This window comes from Petromyzon marinus, chromosome 19, assembly GCF_048934315.1.
Source record: "Petromyzon marinus isolate PM22_M1 ecotype Great Lakes invasive population chromosome 19, UKy_Petmar_22M1.pri1.0, whole genome shotgun sequence".
In the NCBI taxonomy this organism is placed as follows: domain Eukaryota; kingdom Metazoa; phylum Chordata; class Hyperoartia; order Petromyzontiformes; family Petromyzontidae; genus Petromyzon; species Petromyzon marinus.
The window spans coordinates 11,336,365-11,351,898 of NC_133685.1; the positions used below are offsets into that span (position 1 = coordinate 11,336,365).

The following is a 15,534-nucleotide window of genomic DNA, read 5'->3' on the forward strand; positions in this document are numbered from 1 at the left end:
GAGGGCCCACATTGGCTTGACTTTTAGTTTGGCTTGAGAGGATCTGCATGACAGCTGGCAATCCATGCTGCGTCCAAGCATTTGGCCGAAGCAAAAAGAACATTTGGCCAAAAAGAAGAAAATTAGTTTCTTGTTTAATAACGAGGCACCAATTAGCACAGTGGACAGGCAGGCACAAAGGAGGGATTGATGAATTCAACGTGTACATCTTTTTTTAATGATGTTGGTATTTAGTTATGCAATGTGAATATTATACTCTTTTAGTCTTTTGGTAAAGTCATGTAGATAGAACAAAAAAATCACGACGTTTCGATCGCAGCACAAGCAATCGTCTTCAGGCGAACGTGCTCCAGCTCACTGGCTAGGTGGTGATGGTCGGACTTTACCGAGAGACCCAAAGAGTAAGAATTCCTGCAGTCACGAAAGCTTTAAGTGAAGATTTAATGTGAATATTCTAAAAGCACAAGATTACATGAATACGGAAGGTTTTTTTTTTAGAATTTATAAGGTGGGATTAAATATTACGAACAATTTTTTTCAAAAATCTGATTCCCAGCTTGTTTTATTTTTTACCTGCATTCTGGTTCATATGGGACTCTAACTCATGTTAAAACCGTTCATCAGTGACCCTGACTGTATCCCCATAGGCTATGAAATGACATTCACAAATACCAATGTTTTTCATTTAAACTTTAAAAGCAATCACAATATGACCTCTGTTCAAAATTGCATTTCATGGAACATTTCAGATCAAATATTTAATGTGATTTAACCGAAATGACACGTGTGGAGGCCGCGAGTCGTGAAAATGGAAAAACAATGGCTGCATTTTTAAACATCGCAATTACATCTGATCTGTCCTCCCTCTGAAACCGGGATTCCTTGTAACAAACTTTTTGCAACGTTTTCTGGATATACTTTGATGGCATTTGAATGAACTATGCTCTGCCTTCTCTCTTGCACCACAGACACAAGTTAATTTTTGACCCAACTTCACCTGAATGTCTTTAATGTTGTACTGGAATGATGGATGGTAATTGGTTGGAGCGTCTCTGAGATCGCCCCCGAGGCCACAACTTAGAATTGGCCAATGGGAATTTGGCAAAACCTTTGCAAACAATTACGCCCGCCATGAATTTATTTCAAAGTATGGAATTTCTTTCAATCGATTCTACCCAAAATCTGTTCGGAAGTGTAAATGATTTCAATCAGCCACTTTTTTAAACACTTATTAATAGCTTTTTAAAATATTCATTTAAAATAAGTTAAATATTTTATTTGTTAAAGTACATTTTCAGGTGAAGAGCCATATTAATGCCACGTATAGACCAGCCACCACTGGGTTTTGTTGTTAGAAAATTAAGAAGAAGGCTTTTTGTGATTTGTAAAGCAATTACATTTCAATAAATGTTTACCAATATGTAGAGCCCTGTTCCTTTGCAAGTATAAACTATTACGACATTAAATGATAAACAACAGATAAATTGAGGTTACAAACCAAAATGCATTATGAAAACACAAGTGAAAAAAGTAAAAATATATTTATTTTTTACATTTTTGTTGAATTATTGTAACAAAAATTCGAATAAACCCACAACAGTGATGTATATAGTCAGTGCATGTATATTATTTTTGGCGTTCCCTTACCTGGTATACGAATAATTATCAGTGTACAGACTGTATCGCACTTAGTCATGAGAATTTTGGATTTCAGGTTGCATTTTATTCTTATCATGGCACTGTTATTAAATTCTCAAATGCGACCACTGCGCCGTGAACGCCAAAAAAGGTTTAAATATAATTGTATATGATTAAAACATGTCTCGATTTTAATCACTGCATTTTTGTAGGACCCCTTTGTTTGCCTGGATAAAGGTCAAAGGATTTTAGTTGAGAGAAATATACCCAATTTTACTTTTAATTGGCATTATAATTAACCTAATTTGCATACTAAAATTAAATGCCCATTGTCACAAAAGCGTGAATGAATTTCAGTGTCTTATTTAAGACGTAAATGTCAATGAAGCTTAGAGCGAAATTTTAATGTGTAGGTGTAATCGGCAATTAATTGGCTCTAATTAACACATCAACGTGAGGATGTAACTTTTTTTAGGTTGACATCTAACTGCCTTCCATGAATGTATATTCATCATCATTAATTAGCATGTTCTGCAACATTATTTAACCATCCTCAACAAAGGTAACTAAGCCTGAAATGAGCACCCACTGAGGGTCTCCCTTAGGTTAAGTTTGTTGAAAGCAGAGCATTGCGTCCCCAGCTCAGCTTAATTTGAAATGAGTACCCACTGCTGCAATTAACTTGCGGAAGCCACAACAGACAAATACCTCCCTTGTAGCCGTACAGACTGTTGGGGGCAAGTGCTGTTCGCGAGCACCTATTAAGGCAAACAAGTTTCCGAGGGGTGCCTTGGGCACATCATGCCCAGCCATCACACCAGGTAGAAATTTGAGACCGAGTCGACCTAGGGGAGGCCCAGGAAAGGTTCAGGTAATCATCATTAGTGTTTGGTGGCCATGAGCGGGAATCAAACTCGGGCCGCTGGATTTGTAGCGCAGCACGCTACCGATTGCACCACCACTCCGCACTTAGATAAGACGCTCACACACCTGTACATTTAACGGCAAGTCAGAAAACTGTCGGACGTTTAGCTGACAGCACAGTGGCGTGCCTGTACCCCGCCCACAGTGTGCTCATTACGCACGACGACGAGGTCAAGATCTCCGACTTTGGAACGTCCAAGGAGATGCGCGAGAAGAGCACACGCATGTCGTTCGCCGGCACCGTGGCGTGGATGGCACCCGAGGTTATCCGCAATGAGCCAGTCTCTGAGAAGGTGGACATCTGGTGAGCGACGAGCGTGCCCGCTATCTTTTGTGCTATTTGACTTTGGAACTCCCTCTCCATCACGTCTTTTCCACAGTTCCTGTAGCTTTGTTCATTTAAAAAAAAAAATGTGTACGTTCTTATCTCCTATACTTATAGTTGTTGGTGGCCATCATTTTTCATTTTAGACCTTCAAACCAAAAATTAAACCAGTGTTTAACTTGTTTAGACTTTTGTGATCAATATTACGATTCATAATTGTTTTTTGTGTTATAAACTCTCCTCCATATAACTGCCAATGAATAAAATTATCAAGAGAACATACATGCCAATTTGTTACTATATCAGCACACTGGTGTGTTGGAGTTGAATCTACAACATATAACAATAAGGTACGAAAATTCGCTTTCCCCGCACCTCCAATTAGCACGGTTGGCTACGTACGGTGCGAAAAAAGTTTCCCATAGATGCATGCATACATACAACCAGCATCATCAGGAAATTGACAGATTTATGGCAACTGTCTGATGATACCAGTGTTTACTGCAGTGACGCCATTGGTGGTGACAGTGGTTTGTGGTGGCTGTGGTGGTGGCGATGGTCACAGGTCATTTGGCGTGGTGCTGTGGGAGCTGCTCACCGGAGAGATCCCATATCGCGACGTTGACTCATCAGCCATCATCTGGGGTGTGGGCAGCAACAGTCTTCACCTGCCCATTCCTGCCTCCTGTCCTGAGGGATTCAAGATTTTGCTCACCCAATGCTGGTATGGATGCTTATTGGCAGCAGGCCGGTTATAGAGAGTGGCAGTGAGATAGTAGTGATCGAGTCACGTTGTAAAATCATATTTTATGTACTGCTGGGTCTGGCTTGACAAGTGTTTCTAGATGGGCTGATGTTTTGTACGTTGATTTTGACCTCAATATTTAAGAAAGCATGACTGGGTTCATTATTTAACTTGCAGGATCTCAGCAATAGCCTTTTAAGGGCCCCAAAAATCTGGCAAGAATCCCCTCAACAACAGTTATAATTAAACCCGGGAATTATATTCAGCTCTAGCTGGGCGAACCACAGAGAAGTCAGACATATTTCTGTATTCCTGTACTGAAAACATACCAATTGCATTACTTGCTTCTATACATTCACAGTTTATGGATAAACTACTCAACTTGCGTGAACAAAGCTTGGATACACATGAGCGGCTGGACTAAATGGGTCACGATGTGTCCACTTTGTCCCAATTGAGTTACGAACCGTTTCTAGCCAGCTGACAATGGCCATGCACCCGGACTTGCAGGAACAGCAAGCCCAGGAACCGGCCGTCTTTCCGTCAAATCCTGCTCCACCTGGAGATTGCCGCGGCCGATGTTCTGTCGACACCCCTGGAGACCTTCTTCCACTCACAGGTGCCTTGCTGTGCCTCACGGTCATTGAGGGACAGCTGTGTGTGTGACACAAAGTACGTACGTAGGCTTTTTTAAAAAATACGTATTTGGCATAGTCGTCAAATCGATGTCATATTGTTGCAGAGGGCAGAGCAATTTAGATGTTACAGATTTCACTTTGTTATTTCGGTAAAGCTCAATCAGATACATTTTTTCAAATGTGGCAAACGCATGACCTGCTATTTGTGTCAAATGTTCAACACTCATTCCAAAAGGTTGGCAATGTCTCATCTAGGACACAATGTATGATTCATTGGAAGGAAAGCTATTTTTTACTGATGCGTCATGAGCTACAGTGGCAATGACTCATACGACAAGACGAAACGGCTTTGATTGGATTTTTTTGTAACCTCATTTTTTTTGTTCCGGTGATGAGCCTCACATTTGCACCTACGTGTGTGGTTGGCAGGCTGAGTGGCGCGAGGAGGTGCGCAGTCAGTTTGAGAAGATTCGCACGGAGGGCGCCAGCATACATCGACTGGACGAGGAGCTCATATCACGGCGCCGCCAGGAACTCAGGTACCTCATCAGCCCTGTGGTTTTTCTGTGCCATCCTGGTTTCTCGCTGGTCTCAGCCTTGCTATCCCTCTGATATTCCCTATGGCTTCACTGTGCTAGCCCTGTGGTTTCGTGGAACTCTCTATGTGCCCTGGCTATGCTAGAAAATGACGGTGGAGTTGGGTAAGAAGTGGCTGAGTTAAAATAGAAAACGCCTTCTGCAAGAGAAATGTTTTAAGGCAGAAGGACTTGAAAATCCCAATCGAACCGGACTCCCCGATAGCCTTCGGCAGAGAGTTCCAGAATCTAGGTACCAAGGAAGAAAAGTCCCAGAGATTGCCCATGGACTTGCGCTTCATTTTGCACGACTCAGGTAGCCTAAACTTTTTGTTAGGCAGTCTACAAAAGTTTAGACTTTGTAAACAACTTACTCTGTTGTAAGAGCTTTATTTGAATGAACACACAATATATGTAATTATCAGTAATAACATGTGCAACACCTGGGCAGCAGCAATTAAATTTTACAGCCCCGTGCACCTCAATCTGCAAGTATCCACAATGAAGGTCTGACTATGCATGCATGTACGAATGCTTGCCACGTGCACACCTTCAGTACCGGCCATGTGAATATTTCCCCCAGGCACGCGCTGGACATACGGGAGCACTATGAGCAGAAGCTGGAGCGTGCCAATGGGCTGTATGCGGAGCTCAGCACCCTGATGCTGCAGCTGGAGACAAGGGAGAAGGAGCTCAACAGGTGAGAGACCAGGCAACGTGCAGCTGTTATTTTATGGGCCGTTGACATGCCCCAATGGTAGAGCGTTCACCGCTTGTTGCAAAAGTTCGCGGTTCGAACCTGGCAGGCCACCCTGGTTATTACTGCTATGTGTTTATTAACTGCTACACCACCACGTGCCTTTACGTAATATCTTTAGTCACTGACCCTTGGGTGCCATTCCAACGATTGTCTTTGTAACCTGCCCTCTTCCATCCTGCATATGTGACCAACCCATCAGCAACAACTTCTATAACAAAAAAAGCAAGGCCACTGAAAGGTATTTTAAGGAAGAAAAAAAAAACATGCACATACATACACAACACTGATGCAACCATTATCATTTGTTATTACAGTATATCAATAATGTAATGGTGATCATCACTTCAGTTCACTATTAACAATTGGACTGACATAACCTCATGGAGGTGTCGGGGTCAGAGCATTAGCCGGCGATGGAAACCCAAGCCCCAGCATCGATAACCCCCTTGCAGCGACCTGGCCCCCCAATCGATCCGGGACACTTTTAGTAGAGCAGCACTTTCGAGGGGAGGGGCCCCCAGCAGTGACCCATCTGCCCTCCCTCTAGACGGCAGAACCCGGCACTGACCCGTGGGTCCGCTTATAATGCAAAGGATTAACCCCACAGGCAACCACTAGAACAGGCCGTGAGTCTGCCCGGTGGCGCAAGACTGGCAAAGGACTATTGCATGTGCGACGACAGTGTATTGACGAATGTCGTCCATCGGTTAAACCGCCATGATGTATTTAGAGTAAATTACGGGCATTGCTTGCGACTGTTGCGTTCTTGAACGAAAAACATCTACACATATTAAGCTGCATGGCTGTCCAAGGTGGCCCTTGCCTGTAACGTCAAGGTTGTCTCTCTGTCGTTTACCCAAGGCCCTCTCGCAGAAGCGATCGTCGCTTAGCCATTGCAAATTACGAATGGTGCTTTAAACCTTAATGGATTTCTTTTAAAAATATATATGAATATTATATTATTCTACAGTAATTTGTATGTCATTAAAAAATAATTGCATTATTATACATTTATTTTCTTAATACTTGTGCATTTTAAGCCTATGAATGTTAGTTGGTAGCATTGCTTGTATACTGTTACTACAATGTAGATTTAGTCTGTCTATACACCACACATATAGAAGTCATGTTTACATATTAGTGTTTTTTTTTATTGAGCAATAAGTTACAGAACCTTTTTATGCCATCTGCCAGGGGTGGAGCCAGATATACCCAATCAACAGCGGTCACAAATTGGACACACGTGCACGCATACACACCAACACATAAAATGCCCGCATACCCACACAAACACTCACAAAGATACCCTGGAACCAGTGCTGTTAGCAAGCACCTATTTAGACCAGCGTGGCACAAGACAGGATAGGTTGGTCAGCGCCACACTTGGCCACCTTTGAATGTGTAATTACACCACCAGCAGATGAACAATGTCCAGTGCCCATTTAAGAAATGGAGACAAATAGGACCGACCAACTGGCTTGGCCCTATGAATTACAATTTACGTGGGTGGATATTAGAATCACATCACGCATATAGAATATCATATTACCTACTGAGTGGAATGGTTTGCGCAGTGAGTTGTCAGTGCAGTTCACTATGAATCTTCTTACCTGAGTTCAACCCCAGGCCACGGCTAACAGTAATCATTAGCGACAGGAACTTGAATGACTCCTTGGCGCCCCCTTTCAACCCGCACTGACCAGCACGGTGAAGTATGGTCAAACAACCACAATGACTGACACGGTGTGGGGAGGCATTTCTTTAACGGTGCTTTATTAAAGGGCAGTACAGATTCTCTTTCAAATACTGTAATATATTATAGAGCACCTCGTTGAGCAGTTTGGTACTGTTGTTCACACAGGAAAGAGCAGGCCATGGCAAAAGTCTACTCCAGGATCAGCAAACAGCACAAGGACCATCCTGTGGCTCACTCCAGCACGCGGAAGAAGGGGCGGCTGCACTTCCGAAGGTACTGTGGCAGATTCAGAATGTATTTATCACGAGCGGTTCAGACTGGGCTTCGTTGAGTTGGGACCCACATAATTCACTCCCTGTAGGCGGGGGGGGGGGGCTACTGGTTGGGACAGGATGGGAATGCTAAATCCATTGACACCATCCCCTCGGGTCATGCCATTGTTTGTTCCCCCGTCTCCTGTCTCCCATGTGTCCCTGCCTTTTAATCTGTCACCCTTTGTCACCTCCCTATGCTTCACCTTCTTCCCCAATGTTGTCCCCCATTTTGATGGGGCATCCTTAGATGCAGCTGTATTGTAGATGCTTTCCAAATACAATCATTAATGTTATGAATAATACAAATTATTATTATAGGTAATGATGTGTGCAATCAACGATATATATTTTATCAAAGCACATTTGTCATATGCATTTGCTTAACTTCAAGTCCAAACCGTGACCCTGACTCACAGCAAATAATCAAATTAACAAGGGGCTGGGGTAAATCGTTACACTATAATTATTACGTGATGTATAACAATGAGCCATAAACAAATGAACAAACCCATCATCTTAACGATTGAAAAGGGACCCCCCACCCCCCTTGTTCGTGTGACTATATGAGGTTACATTATATGTTAATTCTAGATGTATAGTCTGTTGTCCTGTAGCACGGTTGTTGCGTTTCTGCCGAATGCTGCGTTATTGAAAGATCGCGTTATATAATAAATGATTTTGAATTTTGGGTAAAGCACAGTCCGCGAAAACACTTCAGATGTGTATGTAGGCTGAACAAAGACAAGGGTGCTTGGGTAGCATCTAGAAGCATCCAGCAGCATCCTGCCTTGTGTGATGCTACGCCGAGGCAGCCGTACAACTGCTTATTCCTACTCGTGTAACGTGGTTTTGTTCACTCAATCGTGTTATATCCAATTCGCATGCGTTGTATAAAAAATATGTTCCCTAATACATTCATCGCATTATATCCAATTCATGCTCTGAAAACATGCATTATAGGAGAACAGAATTCATGTGCTTGTGGTAACAAGCATTACCGTATGAAGTGATTTATTCTTTATTAAATCCAGGGATGGCTTAATGAGTTGCAATTCTCTTTTTCAACATGGTTCTGCTTTGGGATGTCTTGTCGGTTCCTTATCAATGAGGGCTTTACATGTGAGAGGTAACTGGAGGGGCCCAAACAAAACCCCCCACACATGTAGTGGGTGACATTCTAAGGCCCACACACAACCGTTTTCATGAACCCATTTGCTGTACTGCCTTCTCATGCCACCATGCAAATTTTCAGGCTTTAAAAAAATCACAAATCTACGTGATGCGCCAAGCTTTCATTTCGAGGCACTCCGATACACAGGCACGTGGATATGAAAGTGTAATGGGTTCGATTGAGGCGCATATTTAACTTGGAGGCAACACTATTTATTAACACGTAACATTAACACGGACACTACACGTAAGGTGGTGACCACCATTCCTACTCTTCACTAACACTCGGGAGCATTACACAGCGTGACCAAGGCAGGGGGACGCCTGCTTGGTCACGAACGATGATCGGAGACTTGAGGACTTCTCACGGCATCTTCATCTCAGAGTAGAACATCCCCGCTCCCTGTTCACACCCTGCTTATAACCGCTCCGGCGTGGCCGGCTCCGCCCCAGGCCACGCCCCCCTTCTCGATCCTTCGGGAAGGTCTGGGCCCCCAACCACGTGACCCCCAAGCTTCCCCCTGGGGCCGCTGGCCCCCCTTTATCCGGTCACGTATCCTATTGGGTTCACGCGGAGTGCCACGGACTGACACGACCCCCGTGACACCCGCCTACAGCCCGATACCGAGCCATCATGGTAGTGACGTCATATGTCCCTACGCTCATACAGTCCCGACACAGTAGTCACCACAAAAGTAACTGTGAACTTTAACCCTCTCTTCTCTGCTGCAGGACGGACGTGTTGGGGTCAGAGGGCATGTCGCGCAGCCTCGACTCGGTGTCGCCGCAGGGCAAGGCCCGGTCGCCGCGCTCACACGTTGGGAAGCTGCGGCAGCAGCTGGTGGCTGCCCACAGCCTGCAGGGCAGCGGGCACCTCGACGCAAAGGCAGCTCTGCTGCAACGGCCGGCGACAGACGGCGACGCCACCACCACGGACCCTCAGCACTCCTCCATGCCCTGTCTGGGCCCCAATGCTGAGACACAGAGCTGCCCCGACATCAGGAATTCCGACCGCCTCAGTGGCTCCAGCCAAGATCCCGTCAGCTCCGTGGCAGTAACAGAAGGGTCATCGTTGAGACTGGAAGAGCAAGCTGCTGGTGGTGATGGCGGTGTTGGTGGTGGTGATGGAGAGAGTGCTGGTGATGGTGCAAGTTCCAGTGTGGTAACAGGAGGCTGCAGGACCTGCCCAGGTCAGCTTTCAAAGAGCAGCAGGCATGAGGGGCGTATAAACACCAAGGTATGTTGAGCAGAGAGATCCATAATCCAAATGTCTGATACTTATATCCTGCCTCTTACATACAATTTTACTTTACCACAACCACTCAATGATGGCTGTAAGTAAATAAGATAACCTAATGTCGGAATGATGAACCTGATGTCTCAATTATTAATTATTAAAGCATTCTGGCTGCAATGTTTTGAATTATATTCTTGGTTCTTTCGGTAAATTTGCGTAGAAGGGAAACAATAAAATAATAAAAATATAAAACAATAAAATTCTCACGACGTTTCGACTGCAACACAAGCAATCATCAGGTGTGAAAACCACAGCAAGAAAATTTGAAAAAAAGTGGCGTGCTTTTTAAAATGTTAGAGTCCATCTATGTTCGGAAAAGAGGAGGGGGGAGACGAAAATAATGAATGCGGTCTGAAAGCCACCGTAAGTGTGAACAATCAATTAAGACCCGAAATGGTTTATCAAATCCTTCCAATGATTGCTAAGCCAGAATCCACCTTCTCGGTTGAAATTGTTTCTGTGTTTGTATATGTGGATAGCCTCATGAACGAATTTCTCATGGTAGCCAGATGGCTTGCAAATAACCTCTGTCTTGGAGATGTCAATATCATGTGAGCCTACTGAATTATACCAGTGATCTGCCATGGCCGAGGTGTTGGTCCTACTGTGTTTTCGGTCTGCTTTGTGTTCACGAATGCGGTCCGAGACATGTCGTTTGGTTTCTCCAATGTAACTACTACCACAGAGGCAACTTAGTTTGTAGACGCCAGGGTACTGTATGTCCGGAATCACATCTTTTACAGATGGAACGAGATCACGGATTTTATGTAATGTGTTGAATTCGACCTGGATTTTGTGTTTATTCAAGATTTTGGAGATCTTTTTTGTGATCCCCGCAATGGTTTTGAAAGGCTCCTCAAGAGGGTCCTTCTTCATGGTTGGAGTGATAGCTTTGCGGATTGTGTAGTCAGAGTAACCATTAGCCTTAAGAGCTTGGTGTACGTGCTTGAGTTCACTGGCTATGTGTTGCTGGTCGGATATGCATTGGGCTCTATGGTCCAGAGTCTTGATGAGGGAATTCTTCTAGGATGGATGGTGGTGGGAATCCAGTTTTAAGTAAGCATCCGTATGGGTAGCTTTCCTGTAGACAGAGTGGCTCATTGAACCATCAGGTCTCCTTTTAATTAGTATATCTAAAAAGGGTAGCTTGCCATCTTTTTTGACTTCCATGGTAAATCTGATGGCTGGGTGTATGGAATTGATGCGGTCGAGGAATTGGTCTAGAGCAGGCCGGCCATGTGGCCAGATGACAAAAGTGTCATCCACGTACCTCTTCCATAAGGTTGGGCGCAGAGTGGCAGTCTGGATGGCGTCCGTCTCAAATTTCTCCATGAAAATATTGGCTACAACCGGAGATAGGGGGGAGCCCATTGGGGTGCCCTCAGTTTGTTTGTAGAAAGTTCCATTCCAAGTGAAGTATGTATTGGTTAAGCAGTGTCTCACCAGGGGGGGTACCTCAGTGTTTAGTCCTTGATGAACCAAGTCTTAAATGATTGCGATGGTGTCAGGTACAGGAACTTTGGTGAATAAGGAAACTACATCAAAACTGACAAGCAGGTCGTCTGGGGACAGGGAAATACCCGTGATTGTCGATACCAGGTGAGTAGAATTTTGTACCGCAGAGGTGGTTTTTCCAGTGAAAGGCTGCAGGATTCCAGACAGAAAATGAGCCAGTTTGTAGGTGGGGGACTTGAAAGTAGAGACGATGGGACGAAGGGGTGTATCTACTTTATGTATTTTTGGTAAGCCGTATAATCTTGGTGGCCTGGCAGCAGAAGGTTTCAACGAGAACTGTTTGGTTTGATCAATTAATGCGGTTGAATCAGAAATGATTTTGTTGGTTTGTATGACGTGGCTGTTGGTGGGATCTCTTTTTATTTTTGTATAGCTGCCATCGTTGAGTAATTCTTGAATTTTGTTGTTATATTCTATTTTATCCATGATGACAGTGGCATTGCCCTTGTCAGCTGAGAGGATGAAAATGTCATCCCTCTTTTTAAATTCATATAATTCAAAACGTTCATCTTTGCTGAGGTTGCTAGCTGGCATCTTAGCGTTTTTGAGGGTTGCAGCGATTTCAGATCTTGCTACGTCTGCAGCGATATAACCCAGGCCCTTGAGAGCCACGTCTACTTGGGCAATGATATCATTAACTGGTATGTGTTTAGGTGTGACTGCAAAGTTTAGCCCTTTAGCTAACACGGATTTCAGACCATCGGAAATAGAACTGTTACTGCGATTAATTACGACTTTGTTAACGTCTAGCTTTTTGGTATGTGGGTGCGGTCTTTTGTTGGAGAGGAAGTTAAATTTGGAAATCAGGTTGTCCTTACATTTGGTCGACAGTGGCAGCTGAAGAGGCAGTCATATTGTCTACATGTTCCCATTTCGATGTGGACATTGTTGCCGTCAATGATAAGTGTGATTTGTAGAGTGTCTTGTCTAACTGATATAGTTCGGTGCGTATAAGTCTGATTTTTTCTGAAATAAGAGCTAAGCTAGTTCTAGAAATAATTCGTTACAGCAGCAGAGGTCAGTGTGAATGTGATTGGTATTACCCCAGAGTTGCGGCATCTCTTCAGAAAGGTGAGAGACTCGATCAGCTGAGCCTTCTTATCCCGGAGTTTGTTGAAGGATCTCAAAGTTATGTGGAAACCCTCCCCGTAGAGGCGGTTAAATTTTGATTTAAAGCTTTCGTGACTGCAGGGATTCATATTCTTGGTTCTTTCGGTAAAGTCACGCGACACGTCGTGTAGAGGGTGCTTCTTTTATTTCTCACACTGGGCACAACACAGGCCAACACTTATTCTTCTCACTCTGAGTACAACACTTAGATATCAACGTCTTTACTGGCTACACACAGCTGATCACTCGGCGTGGTCCCATTGCCATCATCGTCACGCCGCCTGCCATTACACACTGCGGTAGCATAGTTGAATTTATGTAATTTCGTAACAGAAAGACCAGAAAAAAAACTCCATTGTTCCAAGGAATAAAAAATGCATGAACCAGAATCTCAGCATCTGTATCAGATAGAATGGATATCGATTTGGCAATATTAATCAAATTATAAAAAGAGGCCTTTGTGCCAGAGCTAATGACGAATGTGTTCCGTTTGATACACATTTTCCACAATATTGGATGTAGTCAACATTATTATGACCAATGGGCATTTCAATGTGGGGAGGGGGTAAGCTAAGATGCAACTAGAGGACACGAATAGCACCCCCTTTAATTCTAATTTGTTTCTGATCATTTATAGACATCCATGAAGAAATTTGATCCAGACACTGCGGTAGCATAGAGACTGCCGTCTGTGGTTTAGTAGGAAAAGAACAATATAGTTGGTTACATTATTTGCTGATGATTCGTTTATGTGCTATAAAGAAGGGCCATTGCCAAAACGTCAACTATGATGTTTTTTTTTTCCATTTAAGGCATGTTTATTGATGAATGTGTTCAGTTTAATACATGTGTAATGACATGGTGACATCTGCTGGCCGGGAAAGGGAAGCACGGGTATGGGCACGGTTATAGTAACAGCCAATCAGAGAAGGAGGTGTATCTGGGGCGAAGGTAACAGCTGGGGTTAGCCGAGATACTCCGGGAACCTGCTCGAGGGTTCCACGAGAGGGCGTGGCCGGAGGCGGGGCCTAGCCACGCCTGGGGGGATATAAGGGGGCGCGGACCCGGGGCTTGGGGTTCGTGTGTGGATTCTTGGTTCCTGGCTGCGTCGCTGATCTCCTGCGGGGTTTCCATCGCCATCATCGTCACGCCGCCAGCCAGCGACGTGGCCGAGTGAGGGCGAGGGGACCACACCGAGTGATCGGCTGTGCGTAGCCAGTAGAGACGTTGATATCTAAGTGTTGTGCTCAGAGTGAGACGAATAAGTGTTAGCCTGTGTTGTGCCCAGTGTGAGAAATAAAATAAGTACCCTCTACACGACGTGTCGCGGAAGTCGCTCATTACACATGTAATATCACGATATATATCATAACAGTTCAAGCCAAGGTCATATGTTAAAAATGTATCCAACGATGTATAAATGTACACTGGAAAGCAGGGGACCAAGGATGGGGTAATGTGGAACTCCATGCTTCATGTCACCTGTCTGAGATGAATACTGTCTCAAAGAGAGACGAATCTCCGTCGGTGTAATAAATAAGAATAAATCCATTCCACAGCAAAACCTATCAGGCCAATGTAATTCTGTCTCCAATAATATCCTATGGTCCACAATGTCAAAAGCAGCAGAAAGATTAATCAACTCATAAACAGACGGTTGTCTGGTGCTGGCAAACTGCAGGAGATCACGACTGTATTGGTCTCAGTACGATGACCTGAGCAAAAGCCAGACCGAAACTTTTCTGTAATTCATTTTAAAAAATGTAATCCTCAAGCTGATTTGCCAAAGCTTTTCCAGTCAATTTCGTAAGGTTATTAGGAAGAGGCTTATAATTTACAAAATCTTGTGGGGGAAAGGATGTGTCTCTTCAGAAGTGGTTTACTTAATTCAACTTTAAAGTAAACACTGAACAAAGAAGAGAAACATTTGTAAAAATAATTATATTCTATCTTTATTTGATTTCCTCCTGCCTCAGCAGTCAGCCTGCTGTATTGTTTCACCTGAAGACGATGGCTTGTGTTGCTATCGAAACGTCGTGATCTATTAGACATTTTTCTATCTACGTGACTTTACTGAAATAACCAAAGAGTAATAATTATCTTCTATTGAGGATTTATCTAATAATAATAATATACACTCGGCACATACATAAAAGCAGAGAGGCCCCATATTGGGATCTTCCACCAGCCTCCTAACACATTTGGCGAGAGACTTGATTGTCACGTTACATTTCCACTGTTCACAAGCGATCACGTTTCATTCGTGCCAACTTAGGAATTCAAAGTGATTTTCGGAAGCCCCGGAACAGCACTCCCGAATGTGACGGACCATGCAGCACGGGCGACATTTATCGCAGAAAGGCGTGCACCCTCTTTCGGCTTCATCCCTTTCACCACATTCGTGCGAGACCTGATGTTGGGTGGTCCTCAGGGGGTGTGGGGGGGGGGGTGCAGAGGTGTTGGTGCTCTGTCTGACGTCAGCGCTGCCGTGTGCTCTCACCCCAAGGGCACCGGCGAGACCACGGACGAAGAAGGGGAGGTGGAAAGTGAAGCAGACTTTCTGCACAAAACAAGGTGAATTGATTAGCTGCTTTGTTTAAAATAACGATATGCTTTGCTAATGTATTTATTATTATATACCTGCGAGCATAGTATGCCGAGTTCAGCAAATGGCCTGTTTATTTCTTGTGTTCCAAATCACCTTGGAATCCTGTCACTGCTTTCTGCTTCCCGGTGCCCAACGTATTAATGTTAGGAGTTGTTATAACGACCCCTTGGAATTTTGGAGAAGCAATGTATTCCATGGTCTGTTCTTTGCCATTGTTTT

At 44.1% G+C, this 15,534-nt stretch overlaps 1 protein-coding gene across 4 annotated transcripts in view; it reads left to right on the forward strand.

Annotated features, from left to right (window-relative positions):
- The window catches only part of LOC116943840 (uncharacterized), a 78,727-nt gene that overhangs the window by 52,673 nt on the left and 10,520 nt on the right, over positions 1 to 15,534 (forward strand). For 3 of the 4 annotated variants that reach the window (XM_032957088.2, XM_032957087.2, XM_032957086.2), the window contains 9 exons: positions 2,708 to 2,866; positions 3,453 to 3,611; positions 4,143 to 4,251; positions 4,700 to 4,809; positions 5,429 to 5,545; positions 5,805 to 5,843; positions 7,467 to 7,574; positions 9,518 to 10,022; positions 15,214 to 15,281. In XM_032957088.2, the coding sequence (XP_032812979.2) occupies positions 2,708 to 2,866; positions 3,453 to 3,611; positions 4,143 to 4,251; positions 4,700 to 4,809; positions 5,429 to 5,545; positions 5,805 to 5,843; positions 7,467 to 7,574; positions 9,518 to 10,022; positions 15,214 to 15,281 (1,374 nt within the window). The remainder of the gene's footprint in view (positions 1 to 2,707; positions 2,867 to 3,452; positions 3,612 to 4,142; positions 4,252 to 4,699; positions 4,810 to 5,428; positions 5,546 to 5,804; positions 5,844 to 7,466; positions 7,575 to 9,517; positions 10,023 to 15,213; positions 15,282 to 15,534) is intronic. The other variant, XM_032957089.2, reaches the window with a different exon arrangement.